General features: G+C 44.9%; 1 protein-coding gene across 3 annotated transcripts in view; it reads left to right on the forward strand.

Moving 5' to 3' along the window:
* The window catches only part of URGCP (upregulator of cell proliferation), an 82079-nt gene extending 61504 nt beyond the window's left edge, over positions 1-20575 (forward strand). For all 3 annotated transcript variants that reach the window (XM_056812024.1, XM_056812020.1, XM_007477567.3), the window contains 2 exons: positions 12008-12064; positions 13656-20575. In XM_056812024.1, coding sequence (XP_056668002.1) covers positions 12008-12064; positions 13656-16252 — 2654 coding nt within the window. In that variant the 3' untranslated portion in view covers positions 16253-20575. The remainder of the gene's footprint in view (positions 1-12007; positions 12065-13655) is intronic.
* The last annotated feature ends 3975 nt before the right edge of the window (positions 20576-24550 follow it).

A 24550-nucleotide genomic window follows, 5' to 3' on the forward strand; every position in this document is an offset into this window, starting at 1 on the left:
TCAGTGAATAAAAATTCATAAGCACCTACTATGTGCCAAGCCTTGGACTAAATGCTGGGGATTCAAAATGAGGCCAAAACCAGTCAGTAAAAAAAAAAAAACATTTACTAAGCACCTACTATGTGTCACGTCTTGGGCTAAGAGTTGGGAATTCAAAGCAAGACAGAAGACAGACTCAGAGCTCAACAGTCCAGTGGGGGACATGACATGCAAACAACTACATACACAAAAGCTATGTATGGGATAAAATCAACAGAAGGAAGAAATTATGGGGAATCAGGAAAAGCTTCCTGTAAAACAGGGGATTTTAACTGTGACTTGAAGCCCAGGGAAGCCAGGAAGCAGAGAGAAGGAGAAAGAGCATTCCAGGCATTTGGGGCAGCCAGAGAAAAGGCAGATTTGGGAAATAGAAATTCTTGTGTGAGAAACAGCACTGGGTGGAAGTGTATGTGAGAAAAATGGAAAGGGGGGAGGGGACTAGCTTATCAAGGAATGGAATTTTGTATTTGATCTTGGAGGCAATAGGGAGCCACTGGAGTTTATTGAGTTGGAGAAGTGGCATGATCAGACTCCAGGTTTAGGGAAAATCACTTGGTGGCTGAACAAGGATGGACCTGGAGTGGGGAGAGACTAGAGGCAGGCAGAACACCCCCAGTAATTATTGGAAAATCCAAGTGTGAGTTGATAAGAGCCTCTACTAGTGGGGTGCCAGGATCAGAGGAAAGAAGGGGGTGTATTATAAGGTGAACTAGACAGGCCTTGGCAAGAGATTTGATATAGGACGTGAGAGAGTGAAGAGTAAACCTAGTTAATCCTCATATAAGACAATCTGAAAGGGCAAGGGTTTGGGAGAAAGGATAACAAATTCAGTTTGGGGCATGTTGTCTCCTGGACATCTAGTTTGAGGTGTCTGAAAGGCAGCTGGTGTAGCATGGCAGACAGAGGGGCCAGCCTCATGTCCAGGAAGCTCTGGATTCAAATCTTGCCTTTAATATAGAGGTTGTGTGCCCTCACCGTTCTGACTATAAACTGTAGGTGAGTTGTTGATGATTTGTGTGGGTTGAAGGAGTTTCCCTACCATGAGAGTCCCAACTGATGATGTCAGAGATCCAAATAATACCCTTTCCTCACCCCTACAGGAAAAACCCCATAAGTGGAATGTAGGGGCAGCTAGGTGGCACAGTGCCAGACCTGGAGAGAAGAGAAAGAGGTCCTAGGATCAAATCTGGCCTCAGATGCTTCCTAGCTGTGAGACCCTGGGCAAGTCTCTTACCCCTATGGCCTAGTTCCTTACCACAGTATTGATTCTAAGAAGGTAAAAGTTTACAAAAAAAAAAAAGAAAGAAAGAACCCAGGACAATCCAGAGGAGCTTATGAGAAAGAACATTCACATCCAGAGAAAGAACTGTGAGAGCAGAAACACAGAAGAAACAAATGATCAAATATGTAGTTCAATAGGGATGTGATTAGGGTTTTTGATGTTAAAGGATTACTCTACTGCAAATATGAATAACATGGAAATAGGTTTTGAACAATAAAAAACCCAGTGAAAATGCTTGTCAGCTCCAGGAGGGGGGAGGGAGGGAGGGAAGAGGGATGGGAAAAACCATCAATCATGTAACCATGAAAAAATATTTTACATTTAAAAGAGAGAAAGAGAAGAAAGAAAGAAAGAAAGAAAGAAAGAAAGAAAGAAAGAAAGAAAGAAAGAAAGAAAGAAAGAAAGAAAGAAAGAAAGAAAGAAAGAAAGAAAGAAAGAAAGAAAGAAAGAAAGAAAGAAAGAAAGAAAGAAAGAAAGAAAGAAAGAAAGAAAGAAAGAAAGAAAGAAAGAAAGAAAGAAAGAAAGAAAGAAAGAAAGAAAGAAAGAAGAGAAAGAGAGAAAGAGAGAAAGAGAAAGAGAGACAGAGAGAGAAAGAAAGAAAGAAAGAAAGAAAGAGAGAGAAAGAGAGAAAGAGAGAAAGAGAGAGAAAGAAAGAAAGAAAGAAAGAAAGAAAGAAAGAAAGAAAGAAAGAAAGAAAGAAAGAAAGAAAGAAAGAAAGAAAGAAAGAAAGAAAGAAGAGAGAAAGAAAGAAGAGAGAAAGAGAAAGAGAGAAAGAGAGAGAAAGAAAGAAAGAAAGAGAGAGAGAAAGAGAGAAAGAGGGAAAGAGAGAAAGAGAGAGAGAAGAAAGAAAGAAAGAAAGAAAGAAAGAAAGAAAGAAAGAAAGAAAGAAAGAAAGAAAGAAAGAAAGAAAGAAAGAAAGAAAGAAAGAAAGAAAGAAAGAAAGAAAGAAAGAAAGAAAGAAAGAAAGAAAGAGGAAGGGAGGGAGGGAGGAAGGAAGGGAGGGAGGGAGGGAGGAAAAGAAAGAGAAAGAACAAAAGAAAGAAAATGAAAAAGAGAGAAAGAGAGGAAGGGAGGGAGAGAAAGCAACAAGGAGAGAGAGATATTGAGAGAGAGAGAGAGAGAGAGAGACTGAGACAGAGAGATGTGCTGCCTTGGGAAGGATTGTATTTCCCTCTACTACAGATCTTCAACAAAGCTAGAGGAGCCCTTTGCCCCAGATATGGTGAAATTAGTCTCATTAGACTGTGATCTCCAGGATGGGGATTATTTTTGCCCTTTTTTTTTTGTATCCCCAGCATGTAGGCACCACATGCTTGGCCAATATTCGATGCCTTAAAAATGTCCTTTGACTTATTTTGATGCCCTCTAAGGTCCTTTCATGTTCTGTGACTGTGAAGTGCCCCTAGGCATCAGATTCTAGAAGCCTCATAGGTGCCCACAGCTCCTGCCCTGGTGCTTTGTTTGCCTGTGGCCTCCAGGGGCTCATCAGCTGGAAAATCTTTCTGTGCTGCTACCTCTCTGCTGCCTATCCTCCCACCATTCTCTGGATCCTGAATCCCATCCCTGGAGTGCACAGCAGCTGATGAAATGAAGATAACTCATCTGATACCACTGAGAAGAAGCAGTTCCTGGAGCTCCAATACAGCCAGGATAACCTCCCTATTGTAGGGAAAATGAAGAGGAATTTAGCCTGGCCTGAAGGACAGAGTAACTGTTTTGCAGGACAACCCTAACCTTCTCCTGCTAAGCACAAGCTTTGGGGTTCCCAGAACCCCAGAAAGTCATATTGCTCTGAAGACCAGCCCAGCTAAGTTAAGGCCATCCATCCATCCATTCATCCCCAGGATGGCTGCAGGCTGATGAATTATTTAGCCTCAGTGATTCATGAAGCCTGTCTCTGTCTTTGTCACTCACTAACACACTTGCCCCATGCCCTAGGTATGGTCTTCTCTAAATAGACGCGGAAGGACTCCAAATAACTAGCTCAGATACAATCAATCAGCAAGGGTACTTTAAGCAATTTCTGAGTGTCTGGGATTGGGGGTCCAAGGAAAAGTCTAAGCTGTTCCAGGCCTCTGGGTCCTTACATTCTAATAGGAAGAAATAAAATATAAATGGGTCAGAGCAAATGGAAGGTAACCTTATCTGATTAACAGAAGAAAACATGGCCCCAAGGAGCTTGTGGAGAGGGGGAGGAGCACTTCCTCCCAGTCACAGTCCTGTCAGTCAATGTTCAGGGAGGACTGGTACCTCTGGTGTGAGAGCTTTGAGTCCTTACCAGGGCTGCTCATCTATCTCTGGTGTCTTCCTTTCACCCATCTTTCAGCTGTGACTCATGAACAGTGGCTATACATGAGTAAAACTGTCTTGGCAGATGGGTTACACCTGGTTGAGGGGTAGCTACAGGTCTCAAACTTGTCAGTGAGCTAGGGGTGTGTCTACCACAAACCTGTGAAGACTTTCCCCAGTAGAATGGGTGGATGAGAACAATTTGTTCCCACGAGCCATAAAGGTGACTCGCTTAGCTTAGAGCTTGATCAGACATTGAAGATGCCAACGTCATCCACTGAATCCCAGGCCATTGCTAGTCATCCTGACTTCTGTACCTGGGCTTTGATGACTCTGGAAGAGAGAGTGAGGCTGATGACTTTGAACCACTCTGCCTCACTGAAATCCAACTCACTCACAAATCAAGACATCATCACCCCATGATGCTGTTGGTCCTCTTTGAAAGGAAGAACAAACAACAAATATTTACTAAGCACCTACTACATGCCAGGCACTGTCTATGGTGCTGAGAATAGGAAGGAACGTAAGCTTACAGCCTTAATGACTTTTCTCTGTCATCAGTGAATCAAATCTGGCCTCAGACAACTTCCTAGCTATATGGCCCTGGACAAGCCAAGGAACACTTAACTCCGAATCCTGATCACTCTTCTGCCTTGGAAGCTATGCTTAATAATAATTCTAAGGCAGAAGGCAGAGGTTTAAAAAAATTATCAAATGTAAATTTGTTTTATTCTTGAGTAGAATGTAGTAATCTTGAGGGGAATGATTGTTTTTTTTGTCTTGGCTTTGTATCTCTAGCATGATGCTCATAGTAGGTGAATCTGGATTGAATAGGGAGGCCTCCCATCCAGACCAGGGTAAAGTACAGACCTAGGACTCATGAGCTTTGCCCTAGTCCTAGGGCTGTTTCCTTTCTGCCCAATGGTCATTTCTTCTTGACCTCTCCATGGGTTTCCTTCCCCATCTGGAGCCCAGAACCATAAAAACTGTCAAGTTAAGCATCCTAGAAATCCACCCCATGCCAGGTGGCCCCTAGCTACTTAGATTCTGGACTTGGACACCTCCACAATCTCCATTCTCTCCACCACCGTCATCCCCAGGTCCTTTGGGTCATATATTCATTTTTCTTTTCATGTTTCAGATATTTGTCTGGTTGGGAAAATATAGCCATCAGATTATGAGGGGCAAGAGCTGTTTCATAAGTTCTATCAACTGTGCTACATTGGGACAGGTTGTAGTTCAGTGGATAGAGTGCCAGGTCTAGAGACAGGAGGTAGTGGGCTAAAATCTGGCCTCAGATACTTCCTAGCTCTGTGGCTGGCTGGACAAGTCACTTAACCCCCATTGCCTAGCCCTCACCATTCTTTTAGTATCAATTCTAAAATGGAAGATAAAATGTTTTGTTTTTTTTTTAAGTGCTACCTTGGGGGCAGCTAGAGAGCACAGTGAATAAAGATTCATGCCTGGAATTGAGAGAATCTGAGTCAAATCTAGTCTCAGACACTTCCTAGCTATGTGACCCTGGACAAGTCATTTACTTTCAAATATCTAGCCCTTGCCCTTTTGTCTTTGAGTTGTTACTTAGACAGAAAGTAAGGGTTTGGGGGGGGGGGAAGTGCTCCCTTCCCCACCCAAAGCAGGTGATCTCCACTAAAGGGTCTTGCACCCAGAGCCTCTTGTTTAGCCCAAAGTTTTCTTTCTCTCACCTCCAGAACAGTTTCTAACCTGCATACTCATCATCCCCAACCCTAAGGCTGCTTCCTGCCTCCCTTAAGTAGGTCCAGGAAATAGCTGGTGATAGTGGCTTCCTGTAACCTCAAGTATTCATTCTTGTCCCATAACCTCCAGGCCTCAGTCCCCTGTTGTGCTAAGGAGTAATTTGAATTGGTGGAGGGTGAACTCCATCTGGAAAATAACAGGTCTCTGGTGACTTGTTCTGTGCTCCCTAGGAGAAGAAATGGTAAACTCCTTGAGGCCAAAGGACGGTGTGATTTGCATCTCTTGTAAATATAAAGAAGATGCCCAGCCCAAAGAAACATGATGGCTTTTTTGTAGCTCGAAATCAGGCTGGGATTGGACTCCTAAGGTCATTGCTAGAGGAAGGAAGAGAGAGAAGTCAAAGATAGAAGGAAGAAGGAGAGATGAAAGAGAGAGAGAAAGGAGGAGGGAGGAGAAAGGAAGAAAGAGAAAAGAAGGGGGAGGGGAGGAAATAGAAAAGAGAGAGGAAGAAGAAGAGAGTAGAAAGGAGAAGAGGACAGGAGGGAGGAGAAGAGGGAGGAGAGAGGAAGAAAGTAAAATGTAGAAGGAAGGAGGAGAGGGGAAGAAGGAGGGAGGAGAGGAAGGAGAGGGAGAGAGAAGGAAGGAAAAAGGAAGGAGGAGAAAGGAGGGAGAATAGAGGATGGAGAGGGGGATTCTGGTAGGGGAGTGCTGCTGACAAGGCAAACTACTCTCTGGGGTCCCAAATAGTGCAGACTGCCACCTAGGAGTGTGCATGTTGATCAGGAGATTGGGAAATAGGTGGCAGGACCAGGGTGGAGACTGACAAAGGAAGGTAGTGTGGTATAATAGAAAGACCAATGAACTTGGAGTCACAGTTTTTTTTTTCACTGTTAAGTGTTTATTTTTTTAACATAGTGCCACTGGAGGTAAGCATTCAGAAAACTCACTCTCATCCCCAAAACACATAGACCTGCCTTCTAGCATGCTACCTTACTGTACAAAGAAAACTGGTAAAAAAAAAAATCTTCAGTTTCTTAAAGAGAGAGAAAAAGGATGCCACCCTGTGTGATAGCAGTTATGACATTTGTGACTCAATTTGACAGTGTTACATTGTTTTTTTGGGACCATTAGGAAAGTCTTGGATCGATATTGAAATATCTATCTATCTATTTTTTTAAAGAAAGAAAAAGGATTCTTTATACAGTGTTTAGAAAGAAGGCAAGAACAGAGGACATACACTTGCAAATAGCAACTGATGATGGTTTTTCCCTTGAGATTAATGAGTCCAGACCCCAACTTTGCCAGTTACTGCCAGTGTGATCTTGGGCAAATTTTAACCTCACTTTCTCTCTCTATAAAATGATAAAGGTTGGTACCTTGGACAAGGGTGCTGGCTCTGGAATCAGAGTATGGGGGTTCATGTCCCATCCTGTCTACTACCTTAAGGATTTGGGCTCTCCCTGGACCTAAGCTCCCTTATCTGTAAAATGATGGGTTTTGGCTGGATGTCTTTGGAGAGGTTCCTTTGAACTCTAAAGCTATTATTATAATTCTGTAATCAAAATAAGATATAACATTATAGTTATTATAGTATAGTAGAGATTATAATATATTATATACCATAACAATATGTAGTATACTATGTACTATAATAATATATAGTATACTATATAATATATATTATAGTATACATTATAGTATAGTAGAGATAGATAAGTAAAGCATTTATTAAATGCTTCTCCTATATGGGCCATTCATTGTGTTGTTAAAAAGAAAGCCAGGGCCCTGCTCTCAAGGATCTTATATTCTAAGGGGGCCAACAATATGTAAAGGCAACTAAAGGGGGAGAGAGGGCTAAACCAAGTTTGAAGGAGCATAGCTCCTGTGGGTGCTTTCTCCAAAGGAAGTTGGAAGACTCACTAATTAGAGTGGGGAGAGGCCACATGGGTGTGTAGAGAACAAATCTGGTTAGAAGTTCTAGGTTTGAATTCTGCCCCAGGTAGCCTCATATGGCCTCTCAAAACCTCAGTTTCTTTAACTGTAAAAAAGAAATAAATGTCTCCTTCACTGGGCTCTTGTGAAGAAGCCTTCATTAAGTCCTTAAATTCTTCAGAAGCAGTTTGATCCATATTCCTGGGCATGTGCCCCCAGAAAGGTCCAAGGTAGAAAGAAAGATCCTCCTTTATCACAATAGTTGTAGCCATCATTTTTGTGCATATAGTAGCAACAGGATGGATGTTAAAGTGGGTGGGTGTCTGGTCCCCTGGGGAATAGCTGCATCAGCTGTATATTAGGTTTTCAGAGAAATATGGGAATGCATTCATGAATGGGAGTGGGAGAAAGTATTGATTAAGCAATTAATGTGTGATCAGGCAGTGTACTAAGTGCTGGGGGCTACAAAGAGAGGTTAAAGGCAGTCCCTGCCCTCAAGCTGTTCACAGTCTTTTATGAGGCATCAATTCAACCTATTTAAAAAGAAAAAAAATAAATTTATGCCAGTGAGTTGGGGACCCCTGCCTCATGATTCTTTCAATCAATGGCATAAAGGGATTTTTAAAAAAGAATTGGAGGATTTCCAAGCTTAAGAATGACAAGTTCATTAGATTAAGTCCTGATCTCTTGCCTGGAGGAGAGAAGTAGGGAAAAGCACAGGCAGAAATGACAAGGTCTGGTCTTTGTTTCCAGGCTCCCTTTCTGGTTACATGTCATCCATTTACCTGTTGAGGTCTGGTCTAGTGGGAAGAGTGTTTCCCCTCTCCCCCTTACGGTGCCTCAGATTGTTAAGCATAGCTGGATGGATTTGGCATCCATAGACTTGCACCTGTAGCATCTCAGCCAGAAAACCAGTGTAAGCTACTTTCAGGGCAGGTAGAGAAGCCAGTCAGTTGTCAAAGCCTATTGATTCCACCTTCATGACATCTCTCTCACCTGTTTCTACTCTTTGGGTCACCAGCCTGACCCTCATCAGCCCTCAGACTCTTATACTCCCCTCTCCCTGTTTCAGGTCCCTCTTCACAACAGCCAAAATGAAATTGCTAATGCACAGATCAGATCATGTCCTGTCCCTCTTCTCCTGTGACTCCCTACTGCTTCCAGGATGAAACTACAAAGTCTTCTCAGGCATTTAAGGCCCTTCATGATTTTGCTCCAGGCTCATCAGTCCCCTGCCTCTTGTTTTCGGTTTAAAAACCCTTATCTTCTGTCTTAGAATGGATACTGAGCATGAGCTTTAAGGCAGAAGAGTGGTAAGGGCTAGGCACTGGTGGGTTAAGTGGCTTTCCCAGGGTCACAGAGCTAGGAAGTGTCTGAGGTCACATTTGAACCCAGCACCTCCATCTCTAAGCTTCTATCCACCCAACCACTTAGCTGCCCCTTGCCTTTTATTTTATATCACATTCTATCTCCTGCCTTCCAGGCCTTTGCTCAGGCCATCTGCATACCTAGAATGTATTCCCTGCTTGCTTCTGCCTTGTAGAACTTCTTTTGGGGTCAAACATAAGTACTACCACCTAGAGGAGGACTATCTTGGTCCACTAACCTTCCCCCTCAGCACTAAGTATATTTAATTGATTCAACCAATATTTAGTAGGCACCTACTGTGTGCAAGGCACGCAGTAGGTACAAACAGAAACCCAGAGTCCTTGTACTCAAGGAACCTGTATTCTTCATGATACTATATAGAAGAAGAAGAAAACAAGCATTGGTAAAACCCCCCCTTGGAAAATATTTTCTCATTCGATCCTCTCAGCAACAATGTGAATGCTATTATTATCCCCATTTTAAGGTTGAAGAAACTGAGATTAAATGTCTAAAGCTACATTTGAACTCGAGTTCTCCTCCTCCAGACTCAGTACTCTATTGTATCATTAATAACAATCATAGCTAATACGTATACAGCATTTACTATGTGCTAGGCACTCTACTAAGCATTTTATAATTATCTCATTTGATCCTCACTGCAGCTCTGGTTTGTCATTTAGTCATGTCCAATTCGTCGTGACCTCAATTGGAGTTTTCTTTGCAGAAATATTAGAGTGACTTGTCATTTCCTTCTCTAGCTTATTTTACAGATGAAGAAACTGAGAGCAGCAGGGTAAAGTGACTTGTCCAATATCACAGAGCTAATAAGTATCTGAGACCAGATTTGAACTCAGGAAAATGAGTCTTCCTGACCCCAGGCTCAGCACTCTATCCATTTTACCATCTAGCTGCCCCAAGCTATTAGCATTCGCATTTTATAGTTGAAGAAACTGAGGCAATTGGAGGTTAAATGACTTGCCCAGAGTCATACTAGCAAGTTTCTATGCAGAATGTAAGCTTCCTGTAGGCAAGCACTGCTTGTAGGCAAGCACTGCTTAACACTGCATGACCCATATATGATATGCACTCAATAAATGTTTTGTTTACAGTGCTACCTCTTATTTTGATTATAGGATTATAAAATTGTAGCTTTAGGGTTGGAAGGAACCTCCTTGAAGACATCCAACCCAACCTCATCATTTTACTTGCTAAGGAAACTTGGGTCCAAGGAAGGCCCCAGAAAATTCTGAGGCCGAATTTGAACTCAGGTCTTCCTGACTCTGCATCACCTAGCTAGCAGCCCAACAGAACATATATAGAGTAAATAATTTTGGAAGTAGTGGATGGAAATAATTAACAACATAACAAATGCAGAATACAAGATAATAGCTATTAGGTCCTTACTATGTGCAAAACATTGTGCTAGGCACCAGAAGAAAATTTAGAGAAGACAGCCTAATATAGAGGGCTGTGAGACACAAACACCCAGGTTCTCTCCCTCTCCTTCCCTCCCTCCCTCCTTCTCTCCTCCTTCCTCTCTCCTTTTCTGTCTCTCTCTGCCTCCCTCTCTCTTTCTCTTTGTCTCTGTCTCTCATTCTTTCTCTCTTTGTCCCTGTCTCTGTCTGTCTCTGTCTCTCTTTGTATCTTTCTCTCTCTCTCTCGTTCTTTGTCTCCCTGTCTCTTTCTCTTTGCCTCTGTTTCCTTCACTCTTTGTCTCTGTCTCCCTTTCTCTTTCCCTGTCTCTGTATCTGTCTCCCTTTCTTTTTCCCTCTGTCTCTGTATTTCTGTCTCTTTCTCTCTATGTCTCCGAGTCTGTCTTTCTCTTTCTCTCTGAGTCTCTCTCTTCTCTCTCTGTCTCTCCTTCAGAGCCCTCAAACAACGTCTAAGCAAATGAAGATGAATTTTCAGAAACGGAAAGAACTGTTCTTGGGGAAGAAGAAACATCTGTGCAGGCCAACAGGCACTCACAGCCCCAAGGAGATCTAGATAAGAGAGGCCCTGGTCCCCTTCTGCCCCAGTCCTCCAAAGTCAAGGTCAGGCTGTCCTGCAGCCAGAGGGCTTACCCGAACCAGTCACAGAACTTGGAGTAAACAACTGAGTTCTCAGTGGAACTCACAAGTCCTATTTCCCAGATGGCTCAGCAGAGTAAGAGCATGTCAGCCTCTCAACAGATTAGGAAGGAAAAAAGGGAAATAAATAAGTTTTGGCTATCGACCGACCTGCCAGAAGGGAAGTAAAATCATATTATTTTAATATACTTTGCCTGATCGTTCAATGGAAGTTAAAGTGTGTGTGTGAGAGAGTGTGTGATGTTTTCCACACATATTTACAAACGTTGGAGGATTTCTCCCATGCATGAAGGAGGGGGATGCAGAATGTGTTTCTTAGCTATGGAAGACAGAAATGCAGTTTATGTTCAATTAAAAATAGAAATATGGGGCATAATATATTTGACTTTAAAAAACCCAACCCTTTGAGATTCTCTTTTCAAACCACGCTACAATCTCCTGAATGTCTGTAATCTAGAAACTGCCACTAGGAATTTTTTTCACCCTGGGGATGGGACATGGGGATAGAATTGGGTGTGGTCCAGCTGGCCTGTGCTCAACCTGCCACCTGTCAAAGTTGGGAAGGATGGCAAAACCTGATGGGACCTCAGGGGTGGTGGGGGGAAGAGAGGTGGCACAATTCCCCCTGTACATGGCGGTATGTGCCAGTAGAGGACCTGAAGGGAATATTGGAGGCCATCGGGAAGAAATGTACCATTCCAGGGAAGAAACACCCAACTTACCCCATATTAGCACTGCCTCATGGGTTCAAGCTAATTATGGCTCTGATAGACCATAGGAGTCAAGTTTCATTTTCATTCTTGTTTTCTTCTTGCTGGGAGGGCCCCACCCCTTTCCCCTTAGCTTTAGAAGCTTCCTGCCCTCTTTGAAGTGTTCTTCTCCAATGGGGAGGCTCCTTCCTTTGCCATCTTTTCTTTGGTTTCTTTTTTATCTCTGCTTTCAGGTCAGATCCTTTGTTAGAATATCTCAGAAAAGAGGAAATGGCATACAAGTAACTGGGGTGATGGGCTCTGAGAACAGGACAGGAACTCAGCCACCTGCGGCTGAGAGTCATGGGACCAAATGAGATAATTTATGTAGACCTTAAAGTCATATGTGAATGCTAGCTGCCATTATTATTGCCACTGTTCCTGTTATCCCAAATTGAGAGTTTGGAGGGCATGTTTACGAACCCCCTCATTTTACCCTCTCAGGAAGCTGAGACTCAGAGAAATTAGGGGACTTGTCTAAGGTCATACCACTCTTGTCATGTTAGCCAAAGCTATATTTTACTTACCAACTGCTCCCTTTTCCCCTGCTTTTTTCACAGATGGAACAGAAGAGGCTCAGGAGAATGGGCAGCCTATCGTGGCTGACTTCCTTGCAGGTATTCCATTCTTTCCCTTTCCATCCACCTATGCTTCTCCCTAACCTTTTCCTTCCCTCTTCCCTCCTCAATCAGGAGGGGTTGCTTAGCTCAGTGGGAAACTGGCTGGATTTGGAATCAGAGGACCTGGGTTCATGACTTGCAGCTTATGTAACCTGGGGCAAATTATTTTCCATTCTGGAGTATATAAAATTTAGGGGTTGGACTAGATGGTCTTTAAGACACCTTCCTGCTCAGATCAATGATTCTATAAGCCTTCATCATCTATTCTATATAAACTTTCTCACCTGTAAAATGAGGAGATTGTTCTAAATAGTCTCTGAGATTTCCATGCAATTCTAAGTCTGTGATCCTATGATTAATTAGGTCATTTGCTCTCAAGCACTGACTGCTCTGTGCCTTTGGGGATTATTCTCTGGTCTCAAAACCTCCTTTGGAACTAGAACCCTAGAGATCCTCCTGGTGGAATACAGTTCAACAGTGGTTCTACTGAGTGGTAGAATGGCTCCTTACCTGGTCTGGGAAGTAGGAAACCTGTTTTAATGCTTTGCCCTTCAAGGCTTTGTCATCCTCACTTTTCCTCTCTATGATGGGCAGGATAACCCATGCTCCTTTTCCAGGGTAGGCACATCTCTCCTGTCTTTTTTGTGCTTTACTACTAAGAAGCAGAGGCAGGAGACATGGCCAGTAGAGGGACATGTGTTCTTTTAAATGAAGAATGGGCAAATCATATGCAAGATAATTTGCAATTAAACATGGTAGCAGTAGGAAGGATTTGGGGAAAAGAATCCCTGTTTCCTCATCTATAAAATGAAAGGATTGGACTAGATGACCTTCTAATATTCTATTCTGCTCCAGGTTAGTGGGTTATTGATTATGATTGTATGTTTTTCTAGGTAACCAATACCCTGAGAAGTCCAATAATTGCAATGTTGGTTTATTCTGCTGTTGGAAGGTTTACACAAATACTAAATTAAGTTACAGGTTTGAAGAAGGAGGGTATAGGAATACAACAAAAATTAGGAATAGGTGACAAATTTGCCAAGTGATCATCCATAGTTTGGGGTAGTCAATTCTCAGAGATTTTCACATTTTCCTTAATGGGATGAGGAGCCCAGGAGAAAGATGGAACTAAAACACAAATGTGGAACAATGGAAAAAAGTGCTCAATTTGAAATCTGGATCTGGGTTTGAATTGTGGTTCTGCTATTTACTCCCTATGTGAAGCAAGTCACTCCATGGGCTTCAATTTTCTTGCCTATAAAATTTGGGGCAGGGGAGAGGGAGAAAAGAATTGCTTGTTAACTGGAAACAAATTAACTTAAAAAAAAATAAGGGGATTAGACTTAATAGGCTCTAAGGTCCACTCTTGTTCTGCATCTGTAACCCAATGAAAAAATGGCAGAGTGAATCAGAGAAGGATCGGTCTCCAAGAGACACCCTTATTCACAGCATGCAGAGGTAGGGGGCCAGTACTGGTCCGTTTTGGGGAGATGTAGAACTCGGGCCAAGCCTGGGGCTTTCCTCCATCAGCCCATTAGGAGGGGAAGGGTAGCATGTTAGCGCTGATCTTTTCCCTTTTTTTCTACAGAGGAAAGAAGTAGGCTTCATGAAACGATGTCACTCTTGGGACTGGAGACATACTGTAACAGGAAACTCAGCCTCCAGGATGCCCGGCAGATCAGCTTTGACAGTATGAAGAACTGGGCACCCCAGGTGCCTACCGACTTGCCTTGGAGCTTCCTGAGAAAGCTGTTGGCTCTTAACTCAGAAGTCAGAAACACTACCCTGCTCTCAGACTTGCCCCAGGATGACAGGACAGGTGAGAAGGAAACCCAAGTGGACGAGCAAGAAATATACTGGGGTACCTCGGAGGACATTTATTCTCTTACGGAGCTGGCCACCACCCCCGATGTGCCACTGAATCCCTTGGACCTCCTCTGTGCGCTTCTTCTTTGCTCAGACAGCTTTCTGCAGCAGGAGCTGCTGGTCAAGATGTCCCTTTGCCAGTTTGCCCTCCCTGTAGTCCTGCCCGACTCGGAGAACCAAAACCACACCTTCCTGCTGTGGGCCCTGCGGGGGGTAATGAGGACGTGGTGGTGGCAATCCCCGGGGGGATCCAGGACTTCGAGAGAGGAGAGTTTGGTGCTCACCAGGGTACCAATCATCTCCTTCGCACGCATGGACATCAGCAGCCACTCGAAGTCTCACCTCCTCAATGCCGTCATGAGCTCCTCCCACCACCAGCCTCACGACTACTTCTGCCATCGGGAGATGCCATCGGCAGCCAACGCTCGAGAGATTGCAGACGGGTTGGTAGAGATGTCCTGGTACTCCCCCAGCGGCGGCAGCGGCGGCAAAGAGAACCTGGACGTCTTCCCAGAACCCGTAGCCTTTGCCAACCTGAGAGGCGAGATCGGAAGTCACTGGCAGCAGTTTAAGCTGCTGACCGAGACGTCGTCGGCCGTTTTCATATTAACTGACAACATAGGTCAAAAGGAGTACGAGCTGCTCTGCTCTCTGAGCGGGTCCACCACTCGCTATTACCTCATCCTTAGCCCCTACCGTGGCAAACGCAACGCCAACCTGAGGTTCCTGAATAAGCTGGTCTCCGTCCTTCAAATGGACTACTCGCACGTCCTGGTGAAGGTCAGCAGCACCGACAGCAAACGCCTGGTCAGAAGGCTCCAGGCCATCGTGGCCAACGTCATCAAGTCGGCCAGTAGGAAGGTGTCTCTGGAGGACATGGCGGAAACAGCCAGGACCCTGGGGCTCAAGGTGGACGAGGACTGCGAGGAGTGTCAGAAGGCCCGAGAGCGGGTGGAGAAGATCACCCAGGACATCCACGACGCGGAGCTCTACAAGAGGGAGAAGCTCCGGCTGCAGGGGGACCCTTGGAGAAACATCGCTCAGGTGGAGAAGGAGCTCTGTCGGCTGCAGAGGGCGGGAGACTCTTCGCCGGAGAAATACAAATCAGAGCTCAGGCAGCGCCTGCTGGCCTTGAGGATGCACCAGAACCGCTACGAGCTGGGGTGGGCCATGCAGGAATTTATTAAGGGAATTGCCAATCCTTCCCTCGTGGAGAAGCAGTACTTCCTGGGCTGGATGAAGCTGAAGCTGGAGGAGATGGCCCGGCAGAGGTGGAGACAGTCGCCGGAGGCCCTCGCTCCGCTGGGACCAAAGCACAGCAGGCCGGCAGAATTCCGGGAGCAGTTCTGGCCCGCCCCCTTGGGGGTGGAGCACTTCTTGAGGGAAATGGGGCAGTTTTATGAGGCCGAATGCTATCTCGTGGAGGCGGGGAAGATGGCGGAAAACCAAAAGCGCTTCACGCACTTTGTCGGCCTGGCCTCGGAGCTGGTGCTCAGCGGCTTTCCTCTGGAACTGATGGATCGAGGCACCTGCTGCGTCCCCTTGCGGTGGGTGACGGGCATCCTGAGGGAGCTCCACGCTCGGCTGGAGGGCAGTCCCCGCCTGCTGGTGCTCTCGGTGCTGGGCACAGAGGGCACGGGGAAATCCACTCTGCTCAATACCATGTTTGGGCTCCAGTTCGCCACGGGCAGGAGCTGCAAGCCCCATGGGACTTTCATGCAGCTCATTTCCGTGACGGAGGACTTCCGCCAGGACCTGGGCTGCGACTTCATTCTGGTCATCGACTCGGGAGGCTTGACGGGCGGGGTCACGGCCGCCAGGGGGGAGAGGTACGAGCTGGAGGTCTCTCTGGCCACTCTCGCCATGGGGCTCAGCAACATCACCGTGGTCAGCATGGCCGAAGCCAAGGACACCCCTCTGGCGGCCCTCCACGCCTTTCTGAAGCTTGAAAAATTGGGGCACGTCCCCAACTGTCAACTCGTGTCCCAGGACCTGAGCGAAGGGCCGGTGGCCAGACCCCACCTGAGAGACCGGAGGCAGCTGCTGCAACAACTGAGTGACTTGAGCCGGGCCGTGGCCGAGCTGGAGAAGCAGGAGGAGGAGCGGACCCTTTCCGACATGGTCCTGTGCGACCCTGAGAAACACATCTGGCACATCCCTCGTTTGTGGCACGGAGTGCCCCCCATGGCCCCGGTAAGCCTCGGCTACTGCGAGGCCGTCTTTGAGCTGAAGAGATGTCTGCTGGAGAACATCCGCAATGGCGTGTGCCATCAACACAGAGACATTGTACAACTGGTGGAACTGGTGGGGCGGCTGTGAAGGCAGAGACCCCTGGAAACACGAGCTGTTGCCCAACCTGCAGGGAGGGACCTCTCCAAAGCGGAGGGGAATCCCGACTAGGAGAGGTTTCCCGAGGCGATGAAGAAGGAAGCCCGAGGTCCTGGAGAGACTTCTGGAGACAGAGCAGCTGGCGCCTGAGCCTGCTTGAGAAGAGGTGTGGGGAAGAGCAGATCCGGTTTGCATCCTCCTAGGACCCGGTTCAGAGAGCGAAGCAGCCATCGAACCAGCTACGAGCTCAGAGTGATTTTTATCCGGAATACAGAATTCCCCTATCAGGAAAGCCTCCAACATTGCTAATTTGAAGGCCCTGAACGCCCTAGAAAGGAAACACCCAAGCCACGGTTTTATTCTCTGGCTGGGTGCCTCCATGTGTGCCATTCAAGGCTGCTCCCAGGTTGGCAGGCACTTCATAAGGGCTAGTTCCCTCCATTTTGCCTCCTCCTGGAACGGTGTGGTCCTCCCCCCAGGACACCCTTCCTGTCCTAGATAATCACCAAGGCCCAGGACAAGGGGTGGGGCTAGAAGAAGTTGTGCAGAGACCCCAAGGGTCCCCTCTCTTCAGGTGAGGGTCTTTCTCTTGTCTAGCCAGGGGGTTCAGCATGAATGGCAGGACCTGCAGGATCGTCACCTTCCTGACACTGACATTTCTGCCATGGGCCCATGGGGTACAAAGCACTTTATTTATTGACTTCTCTGCTAATAATGAGTGATACCAGACAGGTTCTTCTCCTTGTTTGTGCCTTAATTTTCCTATTTCCCAAATGAGGACTTGAATGCCCACCTGATGTGTTAGGAGGCTGAATGAGAGTGTGTTTGTAAACTTGGAATACCTCAGAGAGTCACCATAAAAACGTCATGCGTGCGTCACTGCTGTCTGTATCCAAAGGAGTCATTCTTTCCCCCAGGTTGTCCCTGGGATACTCGTGCTGTACCCAGAGTTGTGAATGGTCAGGGGGCTGGTTTGACCAGCCAAAAACATTGGACAAAGAGGAAATGGGGCAAATTCCCAAGATGTGGGTTAAATACTATTAATGTTTGTGAAAGGGACTTAGCAGAAGGTAAAGGAAATACTTTTCCACTTGACCCAACACAGGCATTAATACAACGCTTGTAAAGTTAGGGGGTCAGCCTCAGCCTCTAAAGAACCTTCCCGCCCTAACTCGATGACCCTTTGTGCACTGTTAGAGGTAGGTAACATGGCAGAGAGGACCAGCCTTGGATTCAGGAATAAATGAATGACTGACAAAAAAGGGACTTATCAGAGGGTAAAGAAAATACTTTTCCACTTGATTTAACACAGCCAAAAGGCATGAAGGATCATCAGGCCATGAAGAGACAAACCAGGAGTGGTTCTAGCAGAAATAAGTCAATCATTGGGGCAGCTGGGTGGCTCAGTGGATTGAGAGCCAGGCTTAGAAAGAGGAGGTCCTAAGTTCAAATCTGGCCACAGATACTTCCTTGCTGTATGATCCAGTCAAGTCACTTAACCCCCCCTTGCATAGCCCTTACCACTCCTCTGCCTTAGAACCAATACACAACATAGTATTTATTCTAAGATGGAAGGTAAGGGTTTTTTTAAAAAGTAACCAGTCTGCATTGGTGGATCAAACATTCAATCAAGTGTTAAGTGTCTACTGGGTGTCAGGCATTGTGTTGAAGAGACAAAAGCAAAAATGAAGCATTCCTTGTCCTCAAGGGTCTTTCTAACTGAGAGGAAAACCAACACATACACAGGTAAGTCAGTACAAATGGAGAGGGACTTTGGGAGTGTCCTATTCCAGGACTGGACACTCTCAAAAAAAATGTGTCTAGAGGTGTTGTATTTTAATGGTTCAGTTGGGTGGCGTGATGGATAGAGCACGAATTTAGGGTTAGAGTTAGGGTTAGGGTTTAGGGCTAGGGTTTGTAATCAGTAAGACTCATCTTCCTGAGCTCAAATCCAGTCTCAAACACTTAATAGCTAAGTGACCCAGGGCAAGTCACTTTACCCTGTTTGTCTCAGTTTCCTCATCTGTAAAATGAGCTGGAGAAGGACATGGAGAACCAGTCCAGTATCTCTGCCATGAAAATTCCAAATGGGGTCATGAAGAGTGGAACATGACTAAAACAACTGAACAACAAAGTTCAAATTCCTTTATTTCATATTTGAAAACAATGGCAAACCACCCAAGTATCTTTCCCAAGAAAACTCCAAAATGGGGTTCCAAAGAATTGTATACAACTGAAACGATGGGCAGTGACTTCAGCCGGGCAGGGGTAGAGAGAGGTTGTTCTCACCTTTTGTAAAGACTATACTTCCTCCATCCTATTTGAGTTTGATCTGTTTGTCCATAAATCCTTCATGGATGATTGACCCAACATGGCAGAGGCCTTCCTCTTGTTTCTAAGTCAGTGTCAAAAGTATATCAAGTAAATACAAAATAATTTCTGGAGAAGGCGAGGGGGGGAAAGTACCTACACTTGGGGAAATCATGGAAGGCCTCTTAGCATTTATTAAACACCTACTATGTGCCAGGTACTGTGCTAAAGGAATATAAAGAAATGCCAAAGAAACAGTAGAGAACATGCAGAGGAATATGTACAAATATAGTATATACAGAATAAAAAGGAAATAACAGTGGGAAGGCACTAGAATTAGGAGGAACTGGGAAAGGCAAGGAGGGACCAATGAGAACTCAGGATGTCCATCTGTTAACTTTCATTCTTACTCTCATTGTCATTTTCTTTTCCATTCATATCTATATCCAACGATGTCCTTTGTGCTCACTTTGACGTTCAACTCAGTCAAACTCAGGCATTTACTAAGAGCCTACTGTGTGCTCAGGACTGGTCCCAAGCTTCATTGAACATACTTAGGTACCTCATGAGTTCTTCCTTTTAATAACTTGTAATTTCAGTTCTCCTCAGATTACCATGATTTATTGCCATAATTGGTGATCCATTGGGACTTCCATAACAGTAAGGAGTTTGAGATCATGGAAGACACATTTATTTTAGTCATTTTTGGTCTTGTCTGACTCTTCATGACTAATTTTGGGGTGTTTTCTTGGCAATGATATTGACATAGTTTGCCATTTCCTTCTCCAGCTAATTTTACAGATGAAGAAACTGAGACGATAAGGTAAAGTGACTTACCCAGGGTCACACAGCTTGTGTCTGAGGCTGGATTTAAACTCATATCTTCCCCATTCCATGTCACCAAGATGCCTAGAAAACACATAGCCATTTCCCAAAAGCAACCCAGTTCATTCTTCTTCTGCTACTCAATTCTAGGCCTAGCTTATTATCCAACTGTAGCACCTGACAAAATGTACATGTTGGTGGACTTCATTCAAAAAGCATCTAAGTGGAGGAAGCTAGGTGGCTCAGTGTGTAGTCAGGCCTGGAAATAGGAGGTCCTGGGTTCAAATCTTGCCTCGGATACCTTATATGTGACCCTGGGCAAGTCATTTAACCCTCATTGCCTAGCCCTTTCTCTTCTACCTTGGAACCAATACTTGGTACTGATTCTAAGACAAAATTTAAAGGTTTAAAAAGAAAGACATCTCAGTACAGCCATTTTGCTGGGAACTATGAATATGAAGACAAAAAAGAAGCTTCTACCCTCAAGGAGCTTACATTTTACTGGGAGGAAAGAAGCATACAGATTAAGTCAATGTCAAAAGTATATCAAGTAAATGTAAAATACTTTCTGGGGAAGGCCAGGGGAAAAGTACCTACCCTTGGGGGAATCATGGAAGGCCTCTTAGAGGAGGTGGTCTAGAAGGAAGCCAGGGATTCCAAAAGGAAAGAATACATCCAAGGCTGGAGGAACAAACTGTTCAAAGTCATGGAGTCAGGCGATGGGGTGTCACATACAGGGAACAACAAGGAAGCCAGTTTGACCAGAATATCGACTGTGTGAAAGGAAGTAATGTGAGACCAGACTGGAAAGCTCAGCGGAAGCCAGGCTCCCAAGAGGATGAAATGCAAGTGGATGAATTTCTATTCTATCCTAGAGGGATTAGACATTCCACCTGGCAGCTCGGCCAATTCCTTGTTATGACCAGGACACGCCACTTCTATGTCTACTTTCCAGCTTGAGCTCTCTCCTCTGTTTTGGATTCAGTGTCTCCACCATCCATTATCCCAATTAGTCAACTCTATTGTATCTGGTCTTTATTTTCTCTTTTTTAAAAAAGTTTTATTTTTCCCCCTCAATTACATGGAAACCCCCCCAATTTTCAACCTCCTTTTTACTTTGAATTTGAGCCAACCATCTTTACTTTCACACGACTGACTAAATGAGTGGAGCAGACAATACTGGGTTTCATGTTGTCATTTTATTGATTTTTTTAAAAGCATTTGCGTCAGTGGAACCAAACATGGCCCCAAGTTCTCTCCTCAAACATGGAGTCTCTCACGCGTGCTATAGGATTAAAACAGGAATCAGTGACATATCCGATTACAAAGATAACTTTGCTCAGTGATTACTAAATATTGACACCGAGCTAATGTGTACAACAGGGAGAAATACATGATGGTAGCTGGAGGTTCAAACAATGCCCTTTGGTCCACCCCTCATTTTATAGATAGGAAAACTGAGAACCAAAGGGGCACAGTGATTTGCTCAAGGGCACATAATGAACCACGGAGGCAGGATTTGAACCCAGATCCTCTGACTTCAAGAGGTTTTCCTAATGTACTATATGATAGCTTATTTATTTTTTGTTATTTTTTAAACCCTTACCTTCTGTCTTGGAACCATTGGTTCCAAGGGCTAGGCAATTGGGGTTAAGTGATTTGTCCAGGATCACACAGCTAGGAAGTGTCCGAAGCCAGATTTGAACCCAGGACCTCCCCTCTATAGGCCTGGCTCTCAGTCCACTGAGCTACCCAGATGCTCCCATGATAGCTCATTTAAAGGAATCACCATTGCCATGCAAGAACAAACCAAAGTAGGAATTCCCAGCTGAAGGGAAGTTCTCTAAATGCTCCTATTCCTTGGGAGACGTCAAAGGATTTAATAGCCTGGGAGCTGAAATCTAATTTATTTGAAAATACATTCAGTAAAGGGCAGCTAGGTAGCTCAGTGGATAGAGAACCAAGCCTGGAATCGGGAGGACCTGGATTCTAATCTGATCTCAGACACTTCCTGGCTTTGTGATCCTGGACAAATCACTTAACCCCAATTGCCTAGCCCTTATTGCTCTTCTGCCTTGGAATCGATTCCAAGATAGAAGGTAAGGGCTTAAAATATATGCATGTATATAAATGTGTGTGTATAAATATACACTAAAGAAATAATATATACACTGAATAAATAATATAAATTTACACAATATGAATAATATAAATATATATTTATATATACACACATTTATATTCAATCACACACTTGAAATTCCCATAGTCATATAAAATACATACTCAAGGGGCAGCTAGGTGGCACAGTGGATAGAGAACCAGACCTGGGTTCAAATCTGACCTTGGACACTTCTAGCTAGGTTACCCTGTGTAAAGGTTAAAATTATGGTTGAGCCTGAAAAATCTAAATTTAAGTGGTCGCCAGGGGAAATCCCAAATAATTTAACCAAGTCATTTAACCCTTGTTTGCCTAGCCCTTGCCCTTCGTTAGTTGTTACTAAGACAGAAGAGCTTTTTAAAAATAAAGTAAAATAAAATACATACTCAAAATTTAAAAAACAAAAACCAAGGCAACCCTCTTCCCTAAGCCACCTTCTCCTTTAAACTTTCCTTGTCCCTGCTTCAGGGTTCCCTGTCTGCCTGCCAGTAGGTCCCCTGGCTATCCTCACTGCCTGAGTGCCTAGTAAGACAAACACTTAAAGGCCTGGCATCTCAGCCATCCAAACAATTCTATAAATGCCAGCCAGGGATTGGGCCGAAGAGGGGTGACTTTGTTAGTACAGCAGAATTCACTAGCCCCTGCGTCATCCTTCAGCTCCTGGGGGTCGCTGGCCAAGGTCCTTAAGTTATCTTGTGCCACCACCCTTAAATGTTAGCATCCCAGGATCTTAGCCTGAGGGCTGGAGAGGGCATTCGAGGCCATCTAGGCCAATGCCCTTGTCTTCCAGAAGAAGAAAATGAGACCCAACGAGTTTCCGTGCCTGGTGCCCAAGGTCACATAGCCATGTAAGTGGCAGAGCCTGGGGATTCTCATTTCAAATTCATGGCACCAAATCGCATCCTTAGGATTTTATTTTCCTCTCCTACTCTGATTATCCAGCTCAGCCGCTTTCCAGCCCCCTCCATACCCACCCTAGCTCAGACAGTTGGGGGGGGGCTTGGGATGGAGTTCCTATCTTGCTGACACTATCCAGATTCATTGTAGACCCCTTCCTGCTGTGGTAGTTGGCCCAATAGATAGATAGCTGGGCCTGGGGTAAGGAAAACCTGAGTTCAAATCCAGCCTCTGACACTAACTTGTGTGACCCTGGGCAAGTCATTTAGTCCTTGTTTGTCTCAGTTTTCCCATCTGTAAAATGGGGGTAATAATAGCACCCACCGTCCATGGTTGTTGAGTATAAAATTAGGTAATAATTGTAAACCACTTAGCACAATACATGGCACATAGTAGACACTATATAAATGTTAGCCATTATTATTATAAATATTATAATAATTAGTAGCATTTTGCATCTGTTTTAGCTGACTGGTGCCACCAGTTGAGGGTTACATAAACCCAAGGCTTCCGGCGGGGCTTAGAAAGTAGGGATCATTAAGACTGTCACCCAAATAAGCCATGGGAGTTCTAATCCAACTCCCACCTACAGTGGCAAATCAGGTCCTCAAAAGGACATCACTATGGCTCCATTCAGAGTCTAAGGGGAGCCTTGATAGGATGAGAGGGTTTAGGGGGGTTTCACCCTGCACTCTCAGAATTTGGGGCTCTGCTGCCTGGCTGGCTGGGCTTCTGACCTCCCACCTGCCTGTGCCCTGTGGAATCCATGTGATCCTCCATGCCTGGCTCTAACTATTGGAAGCCTCTACCCTCAAAGATGGCCCTAGGTCTAGATGATCCAGATGAGCTCCTTAGGCCCTGGTAACATGGCTTGGTTTAGACTCCTAGGCTTGTCTGAGGATACAGGACGCCATCGATAGGAAGAATGGAGAGATAACTAATATCCTTTACAAAAGGACCTTTGTCACATGGCCACACAGCCACAATGACTATTGATTTTTCAGGCCCAGCCATAAATGCAGTGAGGTGCAGAAGGTAGAGCAGAAGGCCCAGAACCAGGAAAACCTGGGTTCAAATACCTCAAAGATTCCTTCCAGCTTGAAACCTAATATCCTATGTTTCCATATCTGTCCCGACCCAACCCTCCTTGCTTTTGTTTGTCCTTCAGTTCTTTTGACTTCGCTTCTTTTCCTGTATCCATAAACCACTGGGAAGTAGCACTGATGGTCAACTGAACCATTGTCTCAGATCTCAGCCAAACCATCATGGATCCCACCCTCCATGTGGGATAATGACCTAATAATCAAACTCACTGCCACATGTCTGGATCTAGGGGTCCTAGGGTTTGATAAAGGGCCTTAGTCATCTCCATTCTTCCCATTTTGGGGTTCTTTTCCTTATCTGGGACTAGGAACCAAGCCAAGCTATGTAGGCTGCTTTGAGATGTGACAGGCTTTCCCCATCCTTGGAAGTCTACAAGAAGCCAGATCCCTTGTTGGGTATATTATAATGGGAATTCCTTTCTTCTTGGGGTTGAAAGGGATGGCTGCTGAGGTCTCTTCCAGCATGAAGATTCTGTGGTATTTTCTAAGTTGGCTGCTTTCCTATAATCTGGACCATGGAACCCTCCTATTCCATCTCTTTCCAGTATTCCAGAATCCTGGACCCCTAAAGCTCTGACGATCAGCTTCTTACCAAGTTTCTTTCTTTCCTTCATACCCAGAAAGGTTCCCTGAACTCCAGGGTCCAAGATCACTCAGTATCACCAGATCTCAAAAAATCTACCCTGAAATAATAAAAGCCTAATGTGGCTTCTGAAGGGTGTCAGAAATATTCCTCTACTGACCTTCAAGTCCTAGAAACCTTCACTTTTTTGGTCCCTCTTATATCTGGTAATTTTCCACTGTGCTCTAGCTGTCTCTTCTTAATCCTTGGAGTTGGGTCCTTCTTGGTGACAGATGAGGAAACTGAGGCAGAAAGAAGTTAAGTGACTTATCTAGGGCCACACAGCTAGTAAATATCTGTGACAGGATTTGAACTCAGGTCTTCCTGACTCCAAGTCCAGAGTTTCTTACTGGACAGTAAGGAAGTTAATG

Source organism: Monodelphis domestica, chromosome 1 (genome assembly GCF_027887165.1).
Source record: "Monodelphis domestica isolate mMonDom1 chromosome 1, mMonDom1.pri, whole genome shotgun sequence".
Taxonomy (NCBI): domain Eukaryota; kingdom Metazoa; phylum Chordata; class Mammalia; order Didelphimorphia; family Didelphidae; genus Monodelphis; species Monodelphis domestica.